The 27,037-nt window shown below is 40.3% G+C and overlaps 1 protein-coding gene across 3 annotated transcripts in view; it reads left to right on the top strand.

Annotated features, from left to right (window-relative positions):
• The window catches only part of HTR4 (5-hydroxytryptamine receptor 4), a 318,838-nt gene that overhangs the window by 264,963 nt on the left and 26,838 nt on the right, over positions 1 to 27,037 (top strand). For 2 of the 3 annotated variants that reach the window (XM_073802673.1, XM_073802674.1), the window contains 2 exons: positions 54 to 207; positions 3,828 to 4,396. In XM_073802673.1, coding sequence (XP_073658774.1) covers positions 54 to 207; positions 3,828 to 4,396 — 723 coding nt within the window. Of the gene's footprint in view, positions 1 to 53; positions 208 to 3,827; positions 4,397 to 23,807; positions 23,928 to 24,909; positions 26,562 to 27,037 lie in introns of those variants that run through there. The other variant, XM_073802676.1, reaches the window with a different exon arrangement.

Raw genomic sequence — 27,037 nt, 5'->3', positions numbered from 1 at the left:
CCTTCTCCCTCTCATCCATCCTTTCCCTTGGCACCCCCCTATCCCCTCTCCAGGTATTATGCCATCTGCTGCCAGCCTTTGGTCTATAGGAACAAGATGACCCCTCTGCACATCGCATTAATGCTGGGAGGCTGCTGGGTCATCCCCTTGTTTATCTCTTTTCTCCCTATAATGCAAGGCTGGAATAACGTTGGCATAATTGATTTGGTAAGTACTCGTGCAGACCCCACTGGTTTACTGTCTGACTAACTTTGTTTGCTTGGGATTCTAAATAAACAATGTCAGGTTAGGTGGATATTCTAAGAAAGATCCTGGTAGCGGTCTGAGTAACAACAATAACAAACAAAAAAAGCAGGCTAACATTTTCAAAAGCTTACTGCATGCCAGAAAGTACACTATGTACATATAATCCTTACAGCATCCCTTTGGGAAAATTACAATACTTTTCCCCCATTTCACAGATGAGAAAACTCAGGGTCAAAAAGTGAAGTAACATGCCCAGTGTCACACAGCTATTGAATAGCAAAACAGGTGTTCAAAGCTTAGCAGACATACTCCAGAGCCTGAGGGAAGTGATGTGCCCCAAGAGGCGTTCATCTCATTTCATGCTGAGATCCTATGAGGCTTACAGTGACCCACAGAAAAACCTGTCAAGGAGGTGGGGGCTTCTGGAGAATGTTTGGGCCAGAAGTCGAGAGAACTGGACCCTGAGCTCAGCTCCATCCCTGACCCACTTCCTGAAAGTCTGTGATGAGAAAATTCATGGGTCCTCAGTGGGAACAGTGTCTTCCAGTGGTGCAGGAGAACAACACGTGGCACAGGTGCCAGGCTTCTGCCAAGCCCTGTCTAGATGCTCATGAAGAGTTTCCAGCTCTGACATACTATGTTTTTAATATCAAACTTGTAATGAAGATCGAAAGCTATGGTCTGGATCCATTAGCAGGTATGTATATTCCCTAAGGAAGTTGTCAGGCAATCACTTTAAAATGGATCCCAGGACCGTGTTGTGGTAGGGAGGGGAATGGGGAGGAGAGATTGAGAGTGAGCTCTGGCCCAAGAGGACCAGTCAGAGTAGGAGCTGCCCCTTCCTCTCTCCATCCCATTCCTAGCCCCTAATCTTGCCTTATTCTTTGTCCAGGAAAGGATATCCAAACCAAGGCTGGGCCAGGATTTGCATGTGGTATGTCAGAACGAGAGTTCCTTGGGCTTCTGAAAGAAATGCTGGGCACAGAGGAGTAGAGAAGTGAAAGGGGATCCGTACAAGGGAGACTGTATTGATATTTTCTTAAATCCTGTCCCTCTTCTTTCAAACTTTCATTTTTATCATTCTTGGGGGAAATGAGATTCAAATTTCCAATAACCAGTAGAATAATAATTATAATGGCCAACAAATGTTGAACACTTACTGTGTGCCTAGCCCCGTGTTAATTTAATCATTATTATCTCGCTCAGGCCTCACAATAATAGTATATGTAAATCCTGTCATTGTCCTCAGGAAACTGAGGGTCAGAGAGGTTAAGTCACATTGTTAGAGAGTGGTGGTGACTATATCTAAGCCCAGACTTACTGGACTCCAGAGTCTGTGTTCTTATGTTTGTGCTAAACTTAATCCCTAATGGAGAAGCCTTTGGAAGCATAATCTTCTGTGCATTAAAACTTGTAGCAAGGGTACAGCACTCTTACCTTCTGACGTAGAACTTTCAAGGAGAATAACCTAGGGAATTTTGTTCATTTGTGAGAGTGAGATAGAAGCATCCCCTGTTTACTTCATGTAACTGAATGGGGCATCTGCTTACTGTTAACGTGCCTAGTATTTGCTCCATGGTATTACGATTGCATTTCATATCTTTTTACTCATTTGCACATTGAATCTGCCTAGAGGGAAACTAGCATAACCCAGATGTTCATAACACATGTACAGTTGATCCTTGTTATTCATGGTAATTAGGGTCTATAAAGTTGCTGCAAATACTGAATTAGCAAATCATGAATCTTTGTTCCTAGGTGAAATATAGAGTTAGATTCCTGTGACTTAAGGCAAGTAATACTTAGGTAAAAAGAGATTTTGTAATGATTAAAAATGTCAGTTCAATAGGAGGATATACTATAACCTTACAATATATCAATACTATAGGACAAGATACTAAATGTGTACACAATGAATGAAATAGTGTGTTATGTATCAAAATATATATGATACATATCTCTGTTCATGTGTATCTTCACACTGCATGCATGCTGACCTCCGGAAGGGAAGAGTCATTGGGTTACACAGCTCTCTTCAGCCAAGGACTATTTCTAGAGAAGGCTGGTAACTAAGAGCTGTCAGCAGGCAGAGTTTATAGGTGGAAAAAAAAGTCTCAATTCTTAAGAGGGATCTAGTATATCACAGTATCCAATACAAATGAGGTTTATGCCAGGAATTTAACACAATCAATGTAATTCACTGTATGAATAAAAGAAACAAGGGAAAACCCACATGATCATCTCATTACTGCCAAAAATGCGTTGACAAAATTCAATATACAATCATAATTTTTTTTATGATGATGAATGTGTAAGTATACACAGAAATTTTATTTATTCTTTTTTTTTAACATCTTTATTGGAGTATAATTGCTTTACAATGGTGTGTTAGTCTCTGCTTTATACCAAAGTGAATCAGCTATACATATACATATATCCCCATATCTCCTCCCTCTTGCATCTCCCTCCCACCCTCCCTATCCCACCCCTCTAGGTGGTCACAAAGCACTGAGCTGATCTCTCTGTGCTATGCAGCTGCTTCCCACTAGCTATCTATTTTACATTTGGTAGTATATATAAGTTCATCAAACTAAGAATAGAAGGGAACTTTCTCAAATAGAGTGCATTGACAAAAAACTTACAGCAAGTGTCATACTTAATAGTAAAATATTGAAAGCTCCTCTCCTGAAACCAGGACTGTAACAATGGTGTCCACTATTACCCCTTTTATTCAGTATTGTACTGTTGATCTTATCAAGTTCAATATGCAAGGAAAATTGTATTAAGACTGGAAAGGAAGAAGTGAAATTGTCATTATTTGCAGATCACATGAGTATTCATGGAAAAAATTCAGAAGAATCTAAAGATGAAATATTAGTTACTAATTTAAGAAAGTTCCTGGATACATAGCCAATATACAAAAAATTTTCACTGAGTTCTGTGTATTAGCAACAGACAATTACGAATAAGAATTTTAATGTAGTACTGTTTGCAATGGAATAAAAATAGAAATACTTAGGATTAATCTAATAAAAGATGTGTAAGATATTTACACAAAAATGTAAAATATTACTGAAATTCTAGAAGACTTAGGTAAAGGGAAAGAATTATCATGTTTGTGAATTGGAAGACTTAACATTGAAAAACTGTTATTTTTCCTCAGTCATTCTATTCTAACTCCAATCAAAATTCTAAAAGATTTTTATGGAAATTGATAAGCTGATTCTAAATTTTATATGGGAAATACTGAGATATAAGAATACCCAAAGCAGCCAAAAGTATATTCCTTTTCTGCCATCATGGTTCTATGTGCTGTAGGCTTATTAGAAGAAAAAGAAAAGCTTTGCTGATAAATCTTCTTTTTTATTTCCTTTCCCTTCACCTTTTTCTTTTATTCATCCCTCCCTTTCCTTCACTATTCTTCTCCCCTTCTTTCTACCTTCCAAACCCTCCTTTTCTCTTCTTTTTTATCCTTTTCCTTTTCTTACAATTTTTCTCATTCCCCTCCTGCTTCTTCCTGTTCACTTTTTCCTTCCCTTTCTCCCTTCCTTCCTCATTTCCTCTCTCTCTCTAACTCTCAGATAGAAAAAAGGAAGTTCAACAAGAACGCTAACTCTACGTACTGCATCTTCATGGTCAACAAGCCCTATGCCATCACCTGCTCTGTGGTGGCATTCTACATCCCGTTTCTCCTCATGGTGCTGGCCTATTATCGCATCTATGTCACAGCTAAGGGGCATGCCCACCAGATTCAGATGTTACAACGGGCAGGAGCCCCCTCAGAGGGCAGGCCCCAGCCAACAGACCAACATAGCACTCATCGCATGAGGACAGAGACCAAAGCAGCCAAGACCCTGTGCATCATCATGGGTTGCTTCTGCCTCTGCTGGGCTCCATTCTTTGTCACCAATATTGTGGATCCATTCGTAGACTACACTGTCCCTGGGCAGGTGTGGACCGCTTTCCTCTGGCTTGGCTACATCAATTCTGGGTTGAACCCCTTTCTCTACGCCTTCTTGAATAAGTCTTTTAGACATGCCTTCCTCATCATCCTCTGCTGTGACAATGAACGCTACCGAAGACCTTCCGTTCTGGGCCAGACTGTCCCCTGTTCAACCACAACCATTAATGGATCCACACATGTGCTAAGGTGAGTGCTTCAGGGCTTGTTAGACTTTGCTCATTTGCAGGACTCAGAAGAGGTAACTTTCCAGTTTTCTGTTTCCAGATAGATTATTCTTGAAAACTTGTGCAGTACTTTCAAAGGTTAAAAAAAAAAAATTCTACCATCCGTTAATGGAATAGAGTAAGGGCTCAGGGTAACGGCTCAGGCACTGGGGGTGAATGACCTACATTCAAATCCAGCCTCCATAGTTCTTTCATTTGGGGAAGTCATTTAACCATTCTGAACCTTAAATTCATTAAAAAAAAATGAAAATCATAATCACGATTTCTACATCACAGGCTTTTTTGAGGGTCAAATTAGCTAATATATGTAGAGCACATAGTACAGAGTCTGACACATAGTAAGAACTTAGTAAATATTATCTACTCCTACTTACAGGTAGTATTTTAGGATAGTGATTAAAAGCATGGTAAAATAGTCTTTATTTTGACTCTCAGTGCCACTGCTAATCATTTGTATAATCCCTTTTGATTTTTATTTTCTTCAACTGTAAAAAATGGTAATAATAATGATACCCATCTTATAGGGCTTTTATGACAGGGATAATGTATTCATATAGAGCCTGATACATAGTAAGTGCTCATAATACTACTAATGTGAATAGTAGCATATAACCTGATACCCTAAGATGACCATAAAATAACATGATAAACTAAACTAAAATAAATAGAATGATAAATATGCAATAGTAATGTTATGTGATACATGATATATTGGAAGTATGGACAATGTAGAGTGGAGATATGAGTAGGAAAGAAGCTGGCTTGGTTAAGGGAATCAGGGAAAACGTCACAGAACAGCATTTTATAAGAATTTGAGACTTGGAGGAGATGTCAAGGAAGGCATTCCAGACAGAGAACAGCATGAGGAAGGAAATGGAATATGAAGGAGTGTGGAAATGTCAGGTGGTTTACCCAAGGTCACGTAGGTTGACGGAGGTGGGAGTAACTTTGAAGTTCAGTGACTAGGCATGATGCCTCTTTCCAAACTGAGAATTTTCTTGCTACCCTGGCTTAGAGTTGTTCTCAGCTGTGTAAAGCTATGTGTGATAAATACATTCATCCTGTAGCAAAGATGAATTGTCAACGACAGTTTTTTCCTTTGCCCTGAGATGCACAGGAATTTCCAAAGAGCAGTTCCTTCTTTGAGAAAAGCATTTAATTTCTCTGATGATGACAATATTTAGCTGTTCTGGCAGCTGAAAACTGGGGACTTTTCATCTGCATGTGTAAGAAAAGAAGAAAAAAATAGGAATTGCTATGAAATATCAATGCTTTGCCTCAGAGACTGCTCACAAGCATGAATTCAATTTTCTGCTACCAGTGTGGGCAGCCTTGTAGCTAAAGCCTAGTATGATGTTGAGATTCCAGCTGGTGGAAAGGCCTCAAAGGATACTCCTATAGGCTGTCATTCTTTCTTAATTATTGTGCCTTCGTCAGTGTCATAGAAAGGATCCAACAGTAAAGTGTACGTACAAGAACTTCTGTGTGGGTGCCAGCGAGTTTTTAGCTATTTAAGCTTAGCAGTTGCCCGAGTACAGGCCGCCGACTACTTACAGAGTGTGCTCCAGCAGTGCATTTACTAAGTCAGTTGTTTAGAACTGGTACCTTTTCCCGTAGAAACAGTCATAGAAAGAATTTAGGGTTTCTAGGGCATCCCAAGACACCTATTTTACTAATACTATATTATTTTATCCCTGCTGCTTTTGGAAATCTGCAGCATGATTGTTAAGCAGAGATGGCAGTTTAGAGATGGCTTATGTGTATATTCTTCACACTTTATTCCTTACATTTATTTCTTCCTGAGGTCATGAGAAGTACAGAAAGTTGGTCTGAGGTGTTTTTCTGTGGGGGTGAGGAATCTTATAAGAGTGGGGGTGGCCTATACATAGAAAACTATTTGAAACTTGAATCCACTAGAGTGTAAGCCTTGCAAGGACAGGAATCCTGCCTGTTTTATTTCCTGCTACATAACAAATAACCCCATATGTTTCTTCATGGGTAAATTAACAAACCATAAAATTAATTCTCCAGATCAACTGTTTTAACTTAACACAATCTAAGGAAAATGTGTGTTTTTCTTAAAAGTCCCACAAACAGGACATCAACAAATTCACATGAGTTCATGAAATATAAAACCAAAACAATGAAAAGTAAAATCAGCTTTTATCCTGCTAATCCTACCCCTAGCCTCAGAGACAAGAATTACCACTAGTCTGCTAATCTTTTCAGTGCATTTACAAACATTCATAAAAACATACAAATTCATAGATTTTTCTCCCTTCATTTTACATAAATAGAGCCTTCTGTGTGTATTTTTCTGCACCTTGCTTTTTATCCATTAACAATATATTTCAGAGATCATTCCACATCAGAACATATAAATCTAACTCATTCTATTTAACTGTTCCATAATCTTCTGTACTAAAAATACATATTAAATTTTATTTAATTATTTCCCATTAGTAGATATGTAGGTATCTCCAAACTTTTGCTGTTACAAACTGTACTATTTTTAATGCCCTGGAACACATTTCTTTGTACATATGCCATTATTTCTCTCAGATAACTACCAAAAGTGAAATTGCACTGTTGACATGTATGTGCATTTAAAAATGTTATGCTTACCATGAAATTGACCTCCCAGAGCACCATAGTGCTTTGCATTTTCATCAGCAGGGTGTGAGAGTATCTGCTACTCCTTCCCCTCACCAACACTGGATACTAAGCATCTTTTATGAATATACTAATTTAAAATATGCTCTTTCGTTTAATTTGCATTTCCCAGATGAATTGATAGATTGAACCTCTTTTAAATTAGTTATTGACTGCACCTTCATATGTTTGGTACTTTATCTGACAACTTTGTTCTGTTTTTCTGATTAATTTCTGGATGCTCTTTATTATATTCCAAATATTAATCCTTTGTTATGTAATTTTCAAATACATCCTCCCATCTTCTGCTTGGTTTTGAACTTTGCTTAACTTTTGTCTTATAGAAGTTTCAGATTTTGAAAAAACTATTCTTATTTGACCTCTTACAGTTGACTCACTTCCTTCTTGAAAAATTTTCCACATTAATTTTCCTAAACACCATACTTGTCTGGTTTTCCTCCTAACACACTAGCAACGCTTTCTTAGAATCCTTAACAGGTTCTTCCTTCTCTGTCTGGCCTCTCAATGTTGGAGTTCTTCAGGGCTTGCTTCCTGATACTCTCCTCAAACTACATTCTCACTTGGTGTGATTTAACCATCCATAGCTTTAAATACAATTGTCATGCTGTCAGCCCTCTCTTTAATTAATATCTCCAGGTCATAGCTGCCCTCTAAACTCCAGACCACAAGATCCAATTTGCTTCCTTGACAACCCCAGTTATGTGCTTCTTTGGAATATCAAATTTCATGCATCCAAAACAGAATCGTCCTATATCTCGTACCCCAACTGCAAATTTCCTGAGTCTTCCCTATCTCCATAAGTAGAGCTATCATCTACCGTGTTACTAAATCCAGACACTTTTTTTTGTAGTTCTGATAGGAAACTAACATGTTATAAGGCAGACTTAAAGATTTTAGAAAGGAGAACCAATCAGCCGGTATTGGAAATATGGAGTTAAATTGAAATAAATGTAAAATTCAACCATAGGAGCAAAATATAAACCACAGAAATGTAAGATGATGCCTGAACAAGTTTATAGCTGCATATATAAAATTTGGAACTTGATAAGTGTGCCTTCAGTTTCCTCATCCAAGGCATCTGTTGACAAAGTACTGGGCAGGCCACCAGAGACCTCCTTCCATATTAATGATAATGATTGTGATTCCTAACATAATTCCAGAAAAGACTGTGCCAGTTACTGTATTTAAGAACTCTGAATGCATCATTGCATTTAATTTTTACAACACTCAAAGAATTTGATATTATAATTATCGTCATTTTAAAGATGAGAAAACCAAGGTTTAGAGAGGGTAAGTAACTGGCCCAAACTCACACAAGTAGTAAATGATGAAGCTGGAATTCAGACGTAGGTCTTTCTGATTCCAGAGTTCAGTTTTGTCCAGCCCACTTAGAGTTAGGAATAGGGTTACCACTTCTCATGTTTATCTTGACTCTTTGGATAAATTTGGTGAAATATTTATCAAAAGGTCAACTCTACCGTCCTGCTTATATTTCTCTATCTTGTCTGCAAACCGTGAAGATTAGTAACTTGTTCAAATCCAGGCATTTTTCAGTCTCTTTTCTAAAAAGGGACTAAGGTTAGATCAGGTGGCCCTATTCTTAGTAATCTCAGATTGAGTCCTGTCCCTGGGTACATATTGACTATTCAAAGAAATAATCAATTTAATACAAGCTCACCTCAGGGTAGGGACTAAACTCTACTATAGAAATCACCCTTTTCACATTTTTTCAATTGGATCATTTGTTCTTTTCTTCTACTTCTGAATGGCAGTGGCCTGTTCACAGTACTCTTTTTCATGGCATTTGTGCTGCTTTTGATTATAGAGTTCCTTATTTGACTCCTATAAGGCCAATTATTCCTTGAGGGTAGAAACTATGGCTTTCTTTTCTCCATGTACCATATAGCCCCTCACACAGTATCTGCAAAATAGTATATAGTCAAATGATCAGTACGTTTTTACTGATGAAATATCTTCATGATTATCTTCAGGTTTATGAAGGATTCACATGCTCAAAATTGAAAATTATCTGTTTTTTCTTTTTTTAATCTTCCCTGAGGCTCTAAAAAGTATAGAGGACTTAGTCTACAACCCAAGACTCACATTGAGGAAAGCCAGTTCATGGCAGCACTATGAGACTATGAACTTTTTTCTCTTAAAATCTTTTTGAGAGAATGGAATTGTACTTTTCCAGGTTGAATTAAAAATGAGCTAGTCTGGCCTCAGTGGTTTAGAATAGTAAGTTTCCCATGCTTGGCCCTGTCCTCATAGCCCTTTGACTTACATAACATTTTATTATTAAACAAGCAGTTGGGTAGCCAGTGAAATAAAATATGCTTTTGCAAGACATTTTTAGAGGACTCTGATCACTCAGATTGTACTAATTACACACAGTAGCAGAGATGTCTGCAGTTGTGTTTGGTTGTTTTCTGTTGGATAATTGTCTTCTTTGGGAATATCCAGCCACAATCAAAATAGAAGTGAAGATAACACTTGGTTGGCTGATGAAATAGTTTGTCCTATAGATATGTACATTACATAGTCTTTTTTTAAAATTAATTTTTGGCTGCGTTGGGTCTGTTGCTATGCGTGGGCTTTCTCTAGTTGCGGCAAGCTGGGACCATTCTTCATTGCGGTGCACAGGCTTCTCATTGCGGTGGCTTCTCTTGTTGCGGAGCGTGGGCTTTAGGCGCACGGGCTTCAGTAGTTGTGGCACGCGGGCTCAGTAGTTGTGGCTTGTGGCCTCTAGAGTGGAGGCTCAGTAGTTGCAATGCATGGGCTTAGTTGCTCCACGGCCTGTGGGATCTTCCTGGACCAGGGCTCAAACCCATGTCCCCTGCGTTGGCAGGCAGATTCTTAACCACTGTGCCACCAGGGAAGTCCCGGGTACATAGTCTTTTTAAAAAATAGCTTCCAAACATGAATTAGTGTCATAAAAATGTTTCTTGGGGCTATTTTAATTTGTATGCACACATATATAAGAAAGAGGCATAATGCCAGCATGTGAGCAATGGATTCTAACAGTTTCATCCTGTGTATGAACTGATTCTTAGTGAATTTGGAGCCAGCGTCTCTCTCCTTGTCACATCTTTAACCTGATTCTGTAACTGTGTTTTCCCCATCTGCCAACATCTCTCCTAGTCTCATAGAAGTTACTTTTGCCACTCTAGGAAACTCACATCAAACATAACAGCAGAGAAAGGAAGAAATATCCTAATGAGAAAACATTGGCTGCTTTCCTACTCAAGTCAGGAATAAGACAAGAATGCCTTGTCATCTCTGCTGTTCAACATTGTGTGTACAAAATCCAAATGACAGAAGGAAGAAACATGATAATTTTATCTGATGTTAACCAGTAAAATATGGGAGAATATTCTTTTGGAAGCCTGGCCTCAGCTCAGTCATTCTTCAAGCCAAGTGATACTCCCTACTTGGGAGGCATAGCGTGAACATATAGACTGTGACTACACAGAGTCACGTGGGTGACAGGTGATAGGAATAAGCCATATTGATTTGATTTGAGGTTAAATAGGGATTTGATTCTGGAATTCTTTGTTCACTGGATAAACGCCAAGGATTTTGCCAGTCTTGTTCACTGCTGTATCCTCTGAGCCTAGTAAAGTACCTGGAACATCATGAGACTTGACAAGGGAATGAAGGAATGCTTCTGTTCCTTCTCCCCTGGCCTAGCTTCTCTTCTATTTAGCTGTCTCTATGCTGATTAGCTCTGAGGGTCCATGGCAGAGTAGGGACTCAGGGTGCTGACAGTAACTTTAGACAGAGATTTTTCTGTACGTGAAATCCACTGAGGATTCCAGCTTTGGCTTCTTGGGTAAATAATTCCTATCCTGCCTATGTCACTACCTCACTGTGAAAATCAAACAAGATAATAGATGTGCAATTGCTTTCCTAACTGCAAAGCTCTGTCCTCATGGGAGAGATAAGTATGTTGTAAGAGCAGACTATTTATAAGTTAGGTAACACAAGCAGAGTTTACATGCAAAGTTTAGCTTTGTGGATGGGTTTCTCTACTCATGCCAGGCTTCAGCATCTTCCCTGGTTCTCCAAGTATAGATCTTGCTCAAACTTAGGTCACTCACCTGATTCCTAAGAAGGCTGAACATCTCTTCAAGCACTTCCCAAAGAAATTCTTACATATCTAACTTGGCTCTTGGCTGTCATCCTCTGTTCTCCACCCTCAATCCCCCGATGAAAAGGTTTTCCGTTGACCTGGAGGTCTCTAGACCTGCCCTGTCCAATAGGGTAACCACTAGTCACATTCAAAGAGCTCAGTGGTTACATATTGTAAGTGGCTACTGGATTAGACAGTACAAATGTAGACTATTTCATTTATCGTAAAAAGTTCCAGTGGACAAAACAGCTCTAAAGCTGTTCTAAAGGTTCTAAAGCAATTTGAACCTTCTCTCTCGAAGGAAACAATGTATATTTTCCCTCATACTTATTAACTCCTGTTATCCACCAGAGCTTAATAATAAATAAACTGATTCTAGTGGATGGGCTATATTAAGTCTTTGACATTTCAATGCATAAGATTAGTATATTCAGATTTATATGTGGAATCAATAAAGAAAAATATGAAGATAGGGAAAAAGTGAAAGTAAGAAAGAGGCAAAGAGAATGAGGTTCCCCCAAAAAACAGTAGAAGGAAAAAAAATTCTTTCAGGTCATTATTGCCTCTTGTTATCAGAATTTATAATTGTATTCATGTCTTGTTTACTTCTTTATTATCTATCTTCCAGTCAGACTGTCAGTCCCTGAGGGCAGATAACATCCATTTTATTCCCAAAAGTTCCCCCAGGGTGTAGCACATTGCTCAGTTAATACATTTGCTGAATGAATGAATGGATGCCCTTATCAGACCCTATCTAGACCCTATTGTTCACATGGACAGTGTATACTGAAATAAATTTTCACCACTTAAAAATTTTTTTTTGTTAATTCCTTAACTGGAATAGTTTTTTGTTTGTTTTGTTTTTCCACTATGTAGACACTTGCCAACTTTCTAATTCACCCCATCAGAATTCCCCATTTAAATAAAGGTTTTCACATAGTAGATTGGAAGATTACCCATGGATGAGGAGATAATTTAGGTTTGATTTACTTTGGATCCTTAGAGGTTTCTGCTTGGAGGTTTTTGGCCTTTGCCTTGAACTTTGGAGGCTACAATTGGATTCAACATTTGCCTCATTGTTTTGAGCCAAAGCAGACTTAATCTGGGTAAACCAAGGCTGGGTGAGCATGACCTTGCCTTCTCTCCCCCAGTCTCCCCCAGGGGTGGCTGCATAATTCGCAGCCCCAATGCAAAATGAAAATGTGGGGCCCCTGGTTCAAAGGGCAGGAACACATTTCTGTTAAAAGTATTAAAATGGAAATCCTTTTTCCTTCCTCCTCAGTCTTTCTCTCAACTTGTCATATGTATTTTATTTGCTATTTACCTTTTCTCTAGTAGAAAAACAAAATGCAATTTTAAAGTATTAGCAGAAAATTTACCGTCTGTCTTTATATTGTGCACTGACAGTTTTAAATGCAAAAATAAGAGCATTTAACCTGTGTGTGGAGTCACCAAAATTATACAGATTACACAAATTGTATTTTGTAATTCAGACATGCTTATGTATTTTATTTTTACCAGACAGTGCACAAAACTAACACAACTGTTTTTATTTCACTTCTTGATACACACACATTCTACTAACATTCTCCCTTCAGCTTACTGGGGAGTAAAGAAGGACTGAAGAGAAAAGAACCATGATTTGCTCTATCATATCCTTTCTTTCTATGTCAGTATTTTCAACATAAGTGCTTGGCTAATAGAGGAAGGCAATGCATGTGGAAAAGACTTGGTAGGGTTCCTTGATGGTTCCTTTTTCTTAGAAAATCACTGCCTCCTTTCTGCATCTGGCAATTTCTGGTTCAAATGGAAAACATGGGCTCTCAGGGCCACCAGCCATCTGCTTACTCAGTCATAGATGTGTTGATAGGAAACATGAGTGCAGAATTGTAGTGGACCCACGATCTGTGCGAATTCAGCAAGACTCAGCAAATACAAGGTAAGCATGTTACAGAAGCTGCTGACAAAAAGACGATGGGAGAAAGGAAGATGCTTTATATACATTATGTATTCACGTGTTTGCTTTGAGTCTTAGTAACTCTTTATGTATGGTTGGTCTACCAGAATTCTGTGCTCACAGGGCATCACTAACGTGAGAGGCAGCAAGGAACTATGGTGTACACACATACTACACGTGTCATCTCTGCTCACATGCATGCTTCATTGTCCCTCAGAGATCACAAGTTCAAAGATAAAGTTATTGAGAATTCCAAGATGAGGACAAGCAGAACATTACACCAAGCTCTGGGTTCCTGTGTGACTGCTTTGGTCACACAGCCATGAAGCTGGCCCTGTCCTCAGTCCTTCCCCAATCCCAACCTGAAGGAGCTCTCACAAAACATTGTTCTTGTTGAGATCACACCGGGAAAACAGTGAGAATAACATCAGAAGAGCTCCACTTGCCTCATCAAATACTCAGGGTTAGAAAAGTTAGTGCTGTTTGCAGAGTGTACTTGCAAAAGTTCGGTAATCAAGTGGCTTAAGCTGCCCTCCAGGATGCCTACTGCTGGACTAAAGTGCTGAGGCCTAAAACATCATCCTTTCCACTGTCTCTGACTCAGAGGAAGGTGAACTTTGGTAAGTAAACAAAGGGGCATTGGACCCAATGTAGCATAATGGCTATAGGGGCTGGAGTCTGTCACATCTGGATGTCAGTCCTGTCTGAGATCTGTCATTTACTATCTATATAATCTTTAGCATGTGACCAGACATCTCTAGGCCTCTGTTTCCTCACCTGTAAAATGGGAATAATATTAGAACCCATCTCCTAGGGCTTTTGTTAAGGTTAAATATGATAACGTATGTGCAGAGCTGAGCCCAGCTTCTGTTACACAGAAAGTGCTCCATGCACGGAAGCTGCTGTAACTGTTGTTATTATAATTGTAGATATAACATTGTTCATATCTTGGTTAAAACAAACAACTTCTCCAGTTATTTTCTCAGCCTCCTGATAAGCATCTCTTAAGAAATGAGTCAATAGAAATCTCTGTGTTCTAAACACTGCTCCTTAAACAAGGAACGCAGAGCTCCCTCTGTTAGAAGAAAAGCCAGAAATGAATGAAATTAAATTAATTACACTGTTTATAAATAATTGTTTAAACATGAGACAAGACCTGTTTCCTGGGTACATCATGCCCTGTGCTGAACAGTTGGGACTCTTATTTTGAATATGCCTTCTGGCTTTTAAATTACCTGTAGGCATTTCTTTGATCCGACATAAAACATGCTAACTTGTCTAACAAGTTGGTTACAGTCTGTGTGTATTTGTTTTCCCCCTTTGGCTCTGCAGGTGCTCTTGTTGCTAGGTTGTTAGGGTTCCATGTACCAGCCCTCTGAGATTGGTGCCCACTGTGCATGTCATACTTCAGGGCAAACCCCAAACCACACCCAGCTGCAGTGGTGCTCAAGGTGGTTTATCAGAGGTCAAGAATAGAGGCAGTGTGATGTGGGGCTCTGGCCCTTGACCCTGGCTGCACACTAGAGTCACCTGGGAGCTCCTGGGTTCCACATGTAGAAATTCCATTTTAACTGGTCTGGTTGGGGACCAGAAATGCGTATGTTTTAGGAGCGCTAACGTACAGCAGGATTGAGAACCATCAGTGTTCTCAATGGACACTGGAAAGAGCAGGAAGCCTGTCTTCTAATTCCTTACTGATTGCTGTCATTTCTCTCAGCACCAATAAAATGAGAAAGTTCACATAGATAATGCTTCAAGTTTAGGTCTAGCTCCATGTCTTAAACTATTGAGATAGTCTGGATTTAAACTGGTAGTTCTCAACTGGGGACAGTTTTGTTTACCAGGGGACATTTAACAATGCCTGAAGGCATTTTTGGTTTTCACAACTGGTGGATGCTACTGGCATCCAGTGGACGGAGACCAGAGATGCTACTAAACATTCAAGAATGCATGGGACACCCCTCCCCAGAGAATTCTCTGGTCCCAAATTTCAAAATAAATCTGTGGTTGAAAAACCTTGCTTTAAACCAGTCCTCTGGGATTTGTAACAAAGAACCTCCTTACCTCTGCCAGGGGACAGCAGGAGGAGAGGTCTTTGATCAATGCCAGGAGTTGTGTGTGCTTTTATCTGCCTACTACAGTGCAGCCCCTGCATCCCTTGGCTCCTCTTAATCCACATCCACACCTAAGACAAGACAAGGGGGAAAAAACCCTGTAAAAGGCAATTATTTCTGAGAGGAAGGGCCCTGAATGTCCGTGGTTAGAGTGCCAGTAGTAACCTTGCAGATAAACCCTTTCTCCGAGGCAGGCTCTGTGAACTTGTTCCCTTACGGCATGCACTTGCCAGAGACACAGTCCTCCTAATTTAGTCGGAGCAGCTGTTCAGGAAGGAATTGCCTCCAAAGCACACTTAAGAGACCTACTAGGAAACCATATCCCTGTGTAAATGTGTGCTTAGTCCACACTGTAATGATACCTGACTCTGGCCCATAGAAGTGGTAAAGCTGCTTCTTACTCTGGGTGTCGACAAACTAGAGTGTCTCCAGGAGAGGAAAAACATCATGATTTTCTTTGCAGAATTCATGAAGGAATGGGGCATGATGAGTTTAGGGCTCAAAGAAGATTCAGGTCATGAGCGTTGTTTTTAATATCTCTGAAGGCTGTTTTGGGAAAGAGGGATCTGATTTGTTCTGCATGGTCTCAAGGGAAAGAGGTAGGTACAAAGGATTGAAGTTTTAAGAATGCATGTTTCAGCACAAAATGGAACGGATCCTCTTACTAAGTGTTGATGGACCATCAGTCACTGGAAGCATTGACTGATCATTTGTCAGCATGGCCAAGGAAGGGGTGGGAGGTCAAAGGAGATATTGTCAGACCCTTTCTTTGTGATTGTGTGAGTTACAGAACCACGCAAGTCCTCCCACAGTGCAGTTAAACATGAGAGAGCACAACCTACTTTAGCCAGTGTAGCACTTTGTTTGGTTGAAGCTGGAGACCTTCTGGAAAGGTTACCAGTGGGAAGAGATGTGCCAGAGGTGATATTGTCAATTGCAGGGACCATTTTCTTTTCCTTTATGATTCTTCTAGCAATCTGGCTAGTAGGAAATTTAGACACATCTAAGGAAGGAATCCATTCCTGGGTTCTATAGATGCCTGCTTAGTGGTTAAGCAGTTGATTTTATTCCTGAGATCCTGTTTGAGAAAAATGTTGTCATATCCACCTCTCCAGATAAATTTCTGTTCTTTGAGGCTTTAATATGAATGGAATTGCTGTTTAAAGATTTGTAAGGAGAAGGACTGAGATTAAAGAAATATCCCCTCAACCTGGTTTTCATGTTCTTCCTTTTTCACATGGGGACAGTTAAGACCTGGACTTCTCTGGTCTGAAGGTAGTTAAGGCAGGGTCCCAACCTAGAGGAAATCAGAGTACTGATGAAGAAGTTTAGTGTTATGGCTAAAAGCATAGGACTTGGCATTTGATGAACCTCAGTCTGAATTCAGGTCCTGCCACTCTGAACCTGCATGATCCTGGGCAGGTTACTCGACCTCTTGCTGCCTCGGTTCCTTCCTGTGCAAAGGTGGAAGTAAAGGTGGTTCTTGCCTCATAACACTGTTACGAGGCTGGTGTAAGATACTGTACATATAGAGCTTGGGATAAGTAACTTATTGATATATTGTGATCTCCTTATCATAATCATCATCTTAGTAGGCAAAAAAGCAGGAACACTAGGTTGGGAAGACAAGGCTTCTTTTTCTGGAACACTGGTGCATTGTCAGAACTGGGTCTGAGGGGAAATGGTTTGGGGTCAAAATCATCATAATATCCTCCTCATAAGGTACAGGATAGTTCCTGAGCAATAAGTTCAGAAGCAGAAGGAAAATTACTTCAACTGCAAGGATAGGGGAACTGTGGGGAAGGGAGTGAGGCAGAAAGTTCTAGCTTCTGTGCTCCAAGAAATGCTGTGAAATCATCTCCAACCCTTGAGCAAGGAAACCTGGTGGATGGCTTCTGGTTATATAAACAAATATCTGAGTGTGCTCTGGGTTGTATTCAACCAAAGAGCCAAGAACCTGCTTTTTACCAAGTGATTTCTGAATTATTTTCTCATTCTCATTTTTTACAAGATTCTTGGAAACATTCACAGTTAGAATTGTCCTTGGAGAGCTTTTTGTTCTCTAAGAAATGGGTGAATCTATATTTTGATAAACCTGACAAACAAATATATTTGGTGCCTACTCATGTTCCTTTTATTCTTTTCAAACTTTTATTTCCTTTGCTGGCTTGTATAATGGAATTTTTCTTCTATTTGTGAATTTTCATTGCCTGCTTAGAGTTTCTGACTTTGGCAAAAGGAGTGTGTGTGTGTGTGTGTGTGTGTGTGTGTGTGTGTGTGTGTGTGTGTGTGTGTGTGTATGATTGTCATGTATAATAACTAGTTGCCTAAGAATAACTTGGTTTCTTGGTCCAGACATCACCATCTTTATTATCGTCATCTTAGCATCTACCATTTACTGAACACTGGTTTTATATGCCAGCCATTGTGCTAAGTGCATTACATGTGTCATCTCATGGAATCCTTAATATAATCCATGGAGCAGGTATTAAAATCCCCATTTTACTGATGGGGAAATTGAGACTCAGAGATTAAATAACTTGGCTACTGTCCTATAGCTGGTGAGTGGTAGGCCAGGATTCTAACACATGTTCACCTAATTTCAGAGCCCTTGCTGTTAACCACTAAGCTGTGCTCCTTGCTAGTTAATTAATCACTCTTGAAATAATGCAGAACTTTTGATTCTTAGACATGGAAAGGGCTTCAGAAGTGATCTGGTCAAATATCCCAACCAATGCAGTGATCTCTTCTACAACTTATCTAGTAGGTAGTTGTCTGTCTCCCCTCCCAATGAGGGGTAACTTATTATTATCCAAGGCAAGACATTGGCTGGGTTGCAAATTATAATTTTTTTGCCTCTGGTTTTCTTTTGGGACTATGTGTATAATATAACCATAAAGAGAGAAGCTATTTCATGTGTATCGTTTAAGAGAATGTTAAGGCCATTCAAACATGTGGGATTTTAAACTGTAAATGCCAGCTGGATTGAGCTGTAATAGAATAGCCTTGAGCAATATAGTGTGACTTGCAGTGGGCAGATAGTGAAGGGCATATAAAGCCCTTCTTGCCTGACCCAGTCTGGTTTTCCAACTCATTTCCCTCAACTCTCCCCCGACCTAACTCCCTATGCAATAAGCATGCAAGATTGATCAGTTTTCCCTAGATAAGTAGTGAATTCTCCAGCCTCTGGATTACTTCTGCTGTCTCAAATGCTCTTTCTCACTTTGCTGCCTGGCACAAGCCTACTCATTCCTTGAGGCACAGTTCCAATATGAGCTCTCTCAACTTTCCTGATCCCTACCCCCTGAATATTGGAGCTAACCACTTCCTCCTCTGGGCTCTCACACCTGCTTCTCTTTTTCTTGGAGGCTCAGCTCATCCTGTGGGATCTTAAGTAACTTTATGGACTTAAAACACCCTCTGCTCACATGGACAGCTTCTCAAGAGCAGGACATTTCCTACCTGCAGTGTCTAAGAGTCGAGGGTGCCTGTTCAGTGAAGGTGCACATTTAGTGAAGCTGGTATGATAAGACTCTGAGTTGGATTTGCCTGGTTCAGCTGGTGGCTCCACCTCTCCCTAGATGATTTGACTTGGGCAAATTACTACGCCTCATTCCACACAACTTGAGCCTGTAAATAATAAAACCTATGTGATAGGATTGTTGTGAAAATTATATGAGATAATCCATGATTAGTTTAGCACAATCACTGACACATAATAAACGCTCAATTAATATTGGCTGATATTATCACGGATCCATACTTTTCTCCTACATATTTTTAGGTTCTGTCATATCAAAATAGTTCAGCAGAAGAAGCAGACAGACAGTCTGATCCCCCAGACTCAAAGTTCCAGTCTTTTATTTGTGCTTTAGGAACTGTGGTAGACAGTGGGAAAAAGCCACACAAGGAAATTGGTTTGACCTTTAATTATATGTGCACATTGAGAAATAGAAGTGCATTCGGATTAGAATAAGCCATGCGTCCTGACTTGATCTTGCACTTCAGCATGTTGAAACATGGACATATCTGAGGCTGGTGGTGCAATTAAAGAGCCCCTGAGAATATGTTTTGTCCAGAGCTACAAGGTTAGGCATTCCAAACTGTGCAAAGTTAGCTATCTGGGATTCTTTCTGCAAGCAGCACAAAATAATAGAAAGATCCCAGAGTTCCCACCCTGAGGATGCATTGCTTTATGTCCTTGTCAAGACACTGTCCTCCCTGCAATTAAGTTTTCTCATCTGGTAGGGTTTTTTGTCATTTGCCTGCTATTTTCACAATTTTTACCCATATCAACATTCTGCCCATGCTATTATTTATTTACTATATATCTTTAAATACATTTTTAATTTAAATAAATCTGTTTGTAAATGGAACTCTCTATTATGACCTTAAGTGAAAAATCATATAGAGAAGATGATTTTAAAATTAAATACAATGAAAACAAAACAAATTATTATTATTTGCATAACTTTTTTACTATTAAAATTTAATAATATTGTTTGCCAAAGTCTCTGAGTCAAAGGCCTGCTCTCCATTTTATTAGGTAGTAGAGAATTGTTAAAGGCCTGCTCTCCATTTTATTAGGTAGTAGAGAATTGTTAAAGGCCTGCTCTCCATTTTATTAGGTAGTAGAGAATTGTTAAAGTCAGAGTGGGGCCAAACTGAGTATGTCTCTTTGAAATGAGCAGAATGAGTGAAAGAAGTATTGGATCTCCTTACTGTGATTCAGATTGTTTAACGTTGTGCCTTTTTGTTTGGCATATCACCTGTGGAAAACATCCCATGTTTGGGAAATACTAGATCTTCCAGAGTCAATATTCTCTTCTGGTTGATAGTGATCTAAAGACAAATGAAGAAATTGGCCTAGGCCATCACCTTTTGAGCCATTGAGTTTACTGATAAATTAGCACAAGTTTATGTGCCTACTGTTTATAAACAGTTCAATTAGTTTTTATCAGCTAATTGTAACCAAGCATTCTATTTTTTTCATCACATGAAAAACACCTTAAAAAATATTGCTTTGTGCATCTCTTTACATTTTTTGCCACCTCATTTTCATGATTCATCACCAAGTCTGTCCTCTTTTCATCATCAGTGTCATAAAAGCGAACAAATACCCCTTGTCCACTTTGCTAAAATGGACTCTTTGCATGCATGTCAATGCTTCCTTTCTGATCCCTTGTGCAGAATCGCTGAATGTCTCATACTGCTAGCTCTGGCCCTTCCCACTCACTTGTCCTTTCTCTTACTGCCCCCTGTCTCCAGTGCTAAACTGTGCCTCAGGTGTGAGTAGAATAACTGGACATTCACCTCCTCAGGGAATCTTATACTCCCATGTGCCTAAGAATTATGTGAGAGCACTTTTTAAAAATGCAGATTTCTGCCCTCCCCATCCCACCCCTGCCCTCTCCCCACTCCCCACTCCCACCCTCTTGTCAGAGGTCTGATGTGGATCCTGGGAATCTGTATTTGCCATAAGTACCCAAGACAATTCTGATGCACACAGTCTCTGAACAATTTTGTGAAAGATGACTTAGCTAGTGATCTCTCTCATCTTCTCCTCTTTTTCCTTCTCCTCCTCCTCCTCCCTCTTCTTCTGGAACAAAGGGAATTGTAACTCTGTTTCATCAACCGTTAATATTAAACTTCATCACAAAACTCTTCCCACTGTACAAATGATTTCCATGTTTCCCAATGGACAGAATTCCTGATTTGGGAGGCAGAACACCTGATTTATAGCACTAGATCCACTGTTACCTAGCAATCAATCTATGCCCCTACATTGTACCTACTTTCCTTCCTTACAGGTTTGTGTTGAAGATTAAATGTGGAAAATGATACAAAAATGCTTCATAAATTGTAGAGGATTTTACTAAAACTATTAAAACAAAAAGCTGCATCTTAAGTCTGTTAAAATATCAGAGATTCTTTTTTAATGATGTTTTGCATCAGAAATTTTGAGCGGCTCTGCCAGTGTTTCTGATCAAGCATGTGTTTAAGGAAGGACAGTTGTGGTCTCGCTGCATTTTAAGTTGTGGCATCTCAGGCCCTCCCTATCCTATCCTAACGAGATACATTTAACAGCTTTGCAGTGTAACTTCACAGATTCAGAAATTGAGGTCTTTCAGATTCTTTAATACAAATCCAAAAATTATCCTCCCTGTTTCCAGCGAAACCTCTTCCCTCCACACAGAATATAAAGTATCAGATACTAACAAAAGAATATTAAAGCCAAATTTGAAGCAATTACCCACAGCTTTGGAGAACAGTCCCACACACAGCTGGTACCCAATAAGAAGGTCTGTATTTGTCACCCACCATCTCTGCTCCTCATAGAATCAGAATGTCAGAGCTGCAAGGGATCTTACAGATAATCCTCCTTGTTTAAAGAACGGGGAAAATGAGGCACAGGAAAGGGACTAAGTCCTCAGAGGCATGCATGGATGGAGGCTAAAAAGGCATTGGAATCCAGGTTCCTGTCTTCTGGTTTATTGTTCACATTGCTGAGTTAGTAGGGTGGCCTTGTGGTTGAAAGTGAAAGGGGCTCACTGAGTGTTAAAGCTGTGCCTCCTGAGTGTGATTCATTGTATGGGTCGAGGTCTCTTGGGGTGCAGCATATTGCACCATGACTTTGTATCCTGAATGAAGACCTAAAAGGCAGATGATATTAAATTGTTAACTGTGAACAATTAGACTAGTACAGGAGTGTAAACTGAGACTGACACAGGCCAACCAGGACACAAGATCACCCTAGCATTATTCTCAAGTCTCCTTTTTCCCTACTTAAAGGGAGTTGGTTGTGAGTCCTCCATGGAGTTAAGAGGCTGGGCCATTTTCGTTTATTCATGACTTCTCTCCTTGGCAAGGGCTATATTGATGTTGTCTGAATAAAAAGGAGTGGTACCAGGCACCCAATAGCAATTCTGCAGAAATCTCAGTCTTTATTTGAATATTTGGAAGGATTATATGAGATAACCAATATAACATTTTGGAAACACTTCCCAAAGAGCCTCCTCCTTGATCCCCAACTGCTCTGGAGCCTTCCACTTACCCAACTCAATGCTTCACTTTAGCCCAGATCTTCCTGCTTTGTCTTGCATCCTCTCTCCTCATTCTTCATTATGTTTATTCACTTAGCCCCTTCCTCTGCTCTCTCTACTTTCCTCCTGACTCTGCAGGTTCTTTTTCCTTTTCCACCTAGTCTCCCTGGTTCTGAATCACAGAAAATATATACACCTCTTGGCAAAGATGTTCTTTTAGTGGGTAAGAGGGGTTAGCAGGAAAGAGTCCCATATTAACATCCCAGTTATATTGTGTTTCAGTAAGAGGAGGAGACACATCATACTGTAGGCTTCCCAGGGGAAGAATAGATATAATATACACCCACGTACATATTCCTTTTACCCTGAGTCCATCATAGTGGGACAAAAAGATGCTAGAGACAGCAGAACATGAACACTGGACTTAGTGGTGGTTCTCAAGATGATGAGTGACAGTGTATCAGGACAATTCAGAGCCCAGACTTTGGAATCAAAATTGACTGGAATGTAAGTCTGATTCTGCCATTTATTAACTGAGTAAATTTGGGCAAATTATTTAAACTGAAACTCAGTTTCCTTGTCTGTTAAATGGGTTTAAAATACATGAATTAATGGATATAACACACTTAGCCCAGTGCCTGGCACACAGGTGCTGCCCTAATGGGTGGTGGTTTTTATTGTTGCTAATAATGATAATAATAAGTATGATACAAAGGGAATTTGGCCAGTGAGAAATGAGAAACCCTTCCTTTCTCCCTCCCTCCCTCCCTCCCTCCCTTCCTCCCTCCCTCCCTCCCTCCCTTCCTTCCTTCTCTCCTTCCTTTCTTCCTTTCTATTCATTCATTCTTTCTTTTAATAGATATGTTCAGTGAATAAAACAGATAAAAATGTGGGGCATATGTAAAGACATTAGGCCACATCTTGAGTTTTCTAGAGAGCTTATACTTGAAGAATGGCATGTGGAAAATCTGGCAGAAGGAATGTATAACCAAAGATGAATCAAAAGGTATGTTTAGAGCAAGTAGAAAACCCAGAAATAGCTGTCATTATTTAGGGACGAAATCTTGCATATTCTGCTTTAGTAAGAATAATCTTGCAACTGGAAAGAAGAGCACATCACAGGGAAAAAGTTGCTGCCTGGGATTGATGGAAAACTTTTAACTGTCTCTGAGCCAAGATGTATTATTTCTCACGGGATTAAAGGAACTGGTTGATAAGACCTCTGACTGGAGCTCTTTTGTGGACTCAGGATATGATGGCAGCCTGGAGACCAGTAAATATTGTCCCAGTTCTTAAAGAAAGATAAAAGCTGGACTGCAGGAACTATAGACTCATAGCTTGAAATAGACCTTATCAAAATTCAAAGACAGTTATTATACAAATGATTTGTATGCAAGAGTCAGTGTTGTTTCATTAAAAAATAATTCATGCCAACTAATTTCATTATCTATTAGGACAGATTTACTGCTTGACAGAGACATTTCAGCAAAGCATTACACAAAACCTTCCATGGGTGGGTCCATTCTCAGGCACAGGGATTGTTACTGTCTGCTGGGAAGGCAGTCTGTGGTGGGGTACCACAATTCTCTGGCTTAGCCCTCTTCAATCAGTTGTTTTTTCTCTTGACTGAAGATTGAAGATCTAAGAAGATCTTCAAGAAGATCTAAACTGAAAAATCTAGGTAGCAATAGATTATCTGATCTTCCTATGTGTTGGTAAAATCCTTAAAGTCTAGCTTGAGTCAGTGCTAAATAATCCTATCTTGAATGTTGAAATTGTTATGATTTAGAATGATCTCAATTGACTAAAATGATACCAAATCAATAAAATGAAATTAAACTGAGACACATGTCCTCTATTTTGGCTAAATGAATGAATGAGTGAATAAATAAATAAATAAATAAAATAAACTGTACCAATGTAATAAAGAACCACAAGAATTGACAGCTGTTTGTATCAAAAAGATAAAAGTTGGCAATGAGTATAACATATAAGCCAATAGCATATTACCATTGTCAGAAATGAACTTAATGTTGACTGCATTCATAGAAGTAAACTAAATTGATGATGAAAAGTATGTGACATAAATCAGGCTCACTGTGTAAATTTGGGCTCTTTCCTGGTACTATATTTCAAGAGAGATAATTATAATAAGGATTGTGTTTAGAGGACAGTGCCCATTATGGGCAATAATCTGGAGACCATAATATATAATGAACTATTAAAGAAAATGGAAATGTGTAGCCTGGAGAAGAGAAAACTTGGAGGATATAATTAGTGGAGGGAAGAATTTTGAGTGGGCCTGGAGGGCATAGTAGTTCCACAGGGTAGAAGCTGTAGGAAGGCTGATTTTGGCAGAACATTAATAAGCTCTTGCCAATAACTAAAGTTGCTCAAAAATAATATGGCCTGGCCGGTCAGTGGAGATTCCTAAGCAGGGGCTAAACAACTACCCATCTGCATGGCACAAGGGGCTTTCCTGCAGTGGGTGGGCTCTTTCACCAGCCTATCTGTCCATTCCAACTCTGAGGTTCTGTGATCTTCTCCCCTCTCTAGGGATGCAGTGGAGTGTGGTGGCCAATGGGAGAGTCAGTCCCACCCCCCAACAACTTCTTCTTTGGTGGCTGCTCAGCCCAGTGACACTTAGGCCCCTGGGGCAGTGACCCTGAAGACAGCCATCCCTCCAAGAGAGGGCCAGGTCCTAAGCTGCTGCTCGTGCCTGACTGTGCCCGGTATTCTCTTCACCCAGCATCCATCCATTGGTGCAGGCACCCCATGCCCATTGGGCTTTTCCTCCAGGATTCCAGCAGGTGGCAGGGGACAGGAGGGCTCCCTTGTTCACTGGGGGTTCTCCTCCAGAGATCCCCCTTGAAGGGATCTTTTTATTTCCTAGCATTCCCTCTTCCTGGCTTCATAGTCACCCTGGCCTCATAGTCTCTGTTGTCCCCAGTATATCCCCTTACTGTGCCTGGTTTGTCTCGCTCATGTTTCAAACACAGTCACTCACTGTGTCCTGTCTCAGTCATAGATGTCCGCAAATATTCCTTCTTTGCTGTGCCTGCTCACATAACACTGTCAAAACACATCCTCCCTGCACCTGCCTTGGTCAGAGTTGTGTTCCAAAAGCGCGCATCTCTTGCTTGTTTGTGTCTGTCACCGCCATGTTCAAACTACTCACCAGCTCATCTGTGTCCTGCTCTGTGCCAGACACTAATACACGTTCCTCCCGGAATGTGGGTCCAAATGTGCATCCTCCTGGCCAGCCCCCCATACCAGTCACAGACTTCCACTTGCTTTACCTTATGTCCATATCAGTCCTTCTCTTCAGGACATGCTCCATTTATTCACCATGGAAGAAACAGGGCAAAGATCCTTCAGAGGAAAACAGTCTCTGCAGCAACCTCGGAGGGAAGCTGAAGACAGACAGCTCCCTGCCAGTGCCATGGCCTCAGGCCCTCCTGCTGTGGAATGCTCGCTTTCCTGGAACAAATCCTCTCCTAAAGCGCCTTGGGCAGGGCTGGCGGCATCATAGTGTTTATTGAAAGACTTTGGAATCTTTCCCACGAGCTTGTAGCAAAGCCCATGGTACCAATTTATAACCCTTGAATCTGGCCTTGCTGCTCCCAAAGGAGAGAACAATTGGAGGCGCACACTGCCGAGACTTGTCACTCACTGCAGTTTCCCCAGGTGGAGGAGGCAGAACCAAGCAGCGCTTGGGGTGGAAAACAGTGCTTGACTTCAAGTCAGAGGACCTGAATTCCAGCCCTGGCTCCACTCCTAACATGTGGGAGATCGTGACCTATGCCCTTCCATCCCTGGACCTCACTTTCTGCATCTGTCAACTGAAGTTTGGACCAGAGGATCTCTAAGATTCCATTCTGTTTCTGTGACAACAGGATGCTGCTATAGCCATCAGCTACCTCAGAAAGGTGTGGCCTGCCTGCCTTTTGACTTTGTTTCAGAGGAACTAGCCACCTCATTTGGGCCTTCTAGACCCTTGACCTTGCCAGCTTTGCCCTTCAGATAAACCTGGATGTCTTTCATTCAAAGCTAAGTTCATGGCTCTTGCCACCTGCCCCAGAGTGAAGGTCCCAGGGAGGTAAACGCCACCACATCCCAGAGCTGTGTGAGGTTTCAACTTTGGTCTTGGCTGTGATTTGATAGCATCTCATGACTTTATCATACTATCCTTGTTCCTGCTGCTTAAGAAGTCAGGTGTCATTTCCATTGACGTTTACTTTAGTTCTGGAATTGCACCAGACTGGAAAGAGACTTGGAATGAGGAAGAGAAGATTGACCCAAACCATCCAAATACAAAAAAAAAAAAAAAAATTATGTGCCCTGCAAAGGCTTACAATTTTGTTGTGGAGAAAGTCATTCCTTAGGGAAGGGGAAAAGCCTCTAATGAGAAATGTGACTCGGAACTCCCAAATGCTGTTGAGAAAGACTGCGCCACGCTGAAATGCTCCTGGTGTAGGCTGGGGCTCTCACTGATCAGTGGAGCAGATTCATCTGGGGACCTATTCTCGTCATATATGAAGAAAGTTTATTTAAGTCCTTAACTCGCACATTGACTCTGGATGGACCAATCCCCTGTGCTTTTTTTAAGTCACTGTTCCTCTGCCGTTAATGAGATTGGGGCATAGGAGGCAACCACCTTTTTGAGGATGATGCTTCTCTAATA

This window comes from Tursiops truncatus, chromosome 3, assembly GCF_011762595.2.
Source record: "Tursiops truncatus isolate mTurTru1 chromosome 3, mTurTru1.mat.Y, whole genome shotgun sequence".
Lineage (NCBI taxonomy): Eukaryota > Metazoa > Chordata > Mammalia > Artiodactyla > Delphinidae > Tursiops > Tursiops truncatus.
Note: the sequence above shows the minus strand (reverse complement) of the source record. Positions and strands in the feature narration are given on the sequence as shown.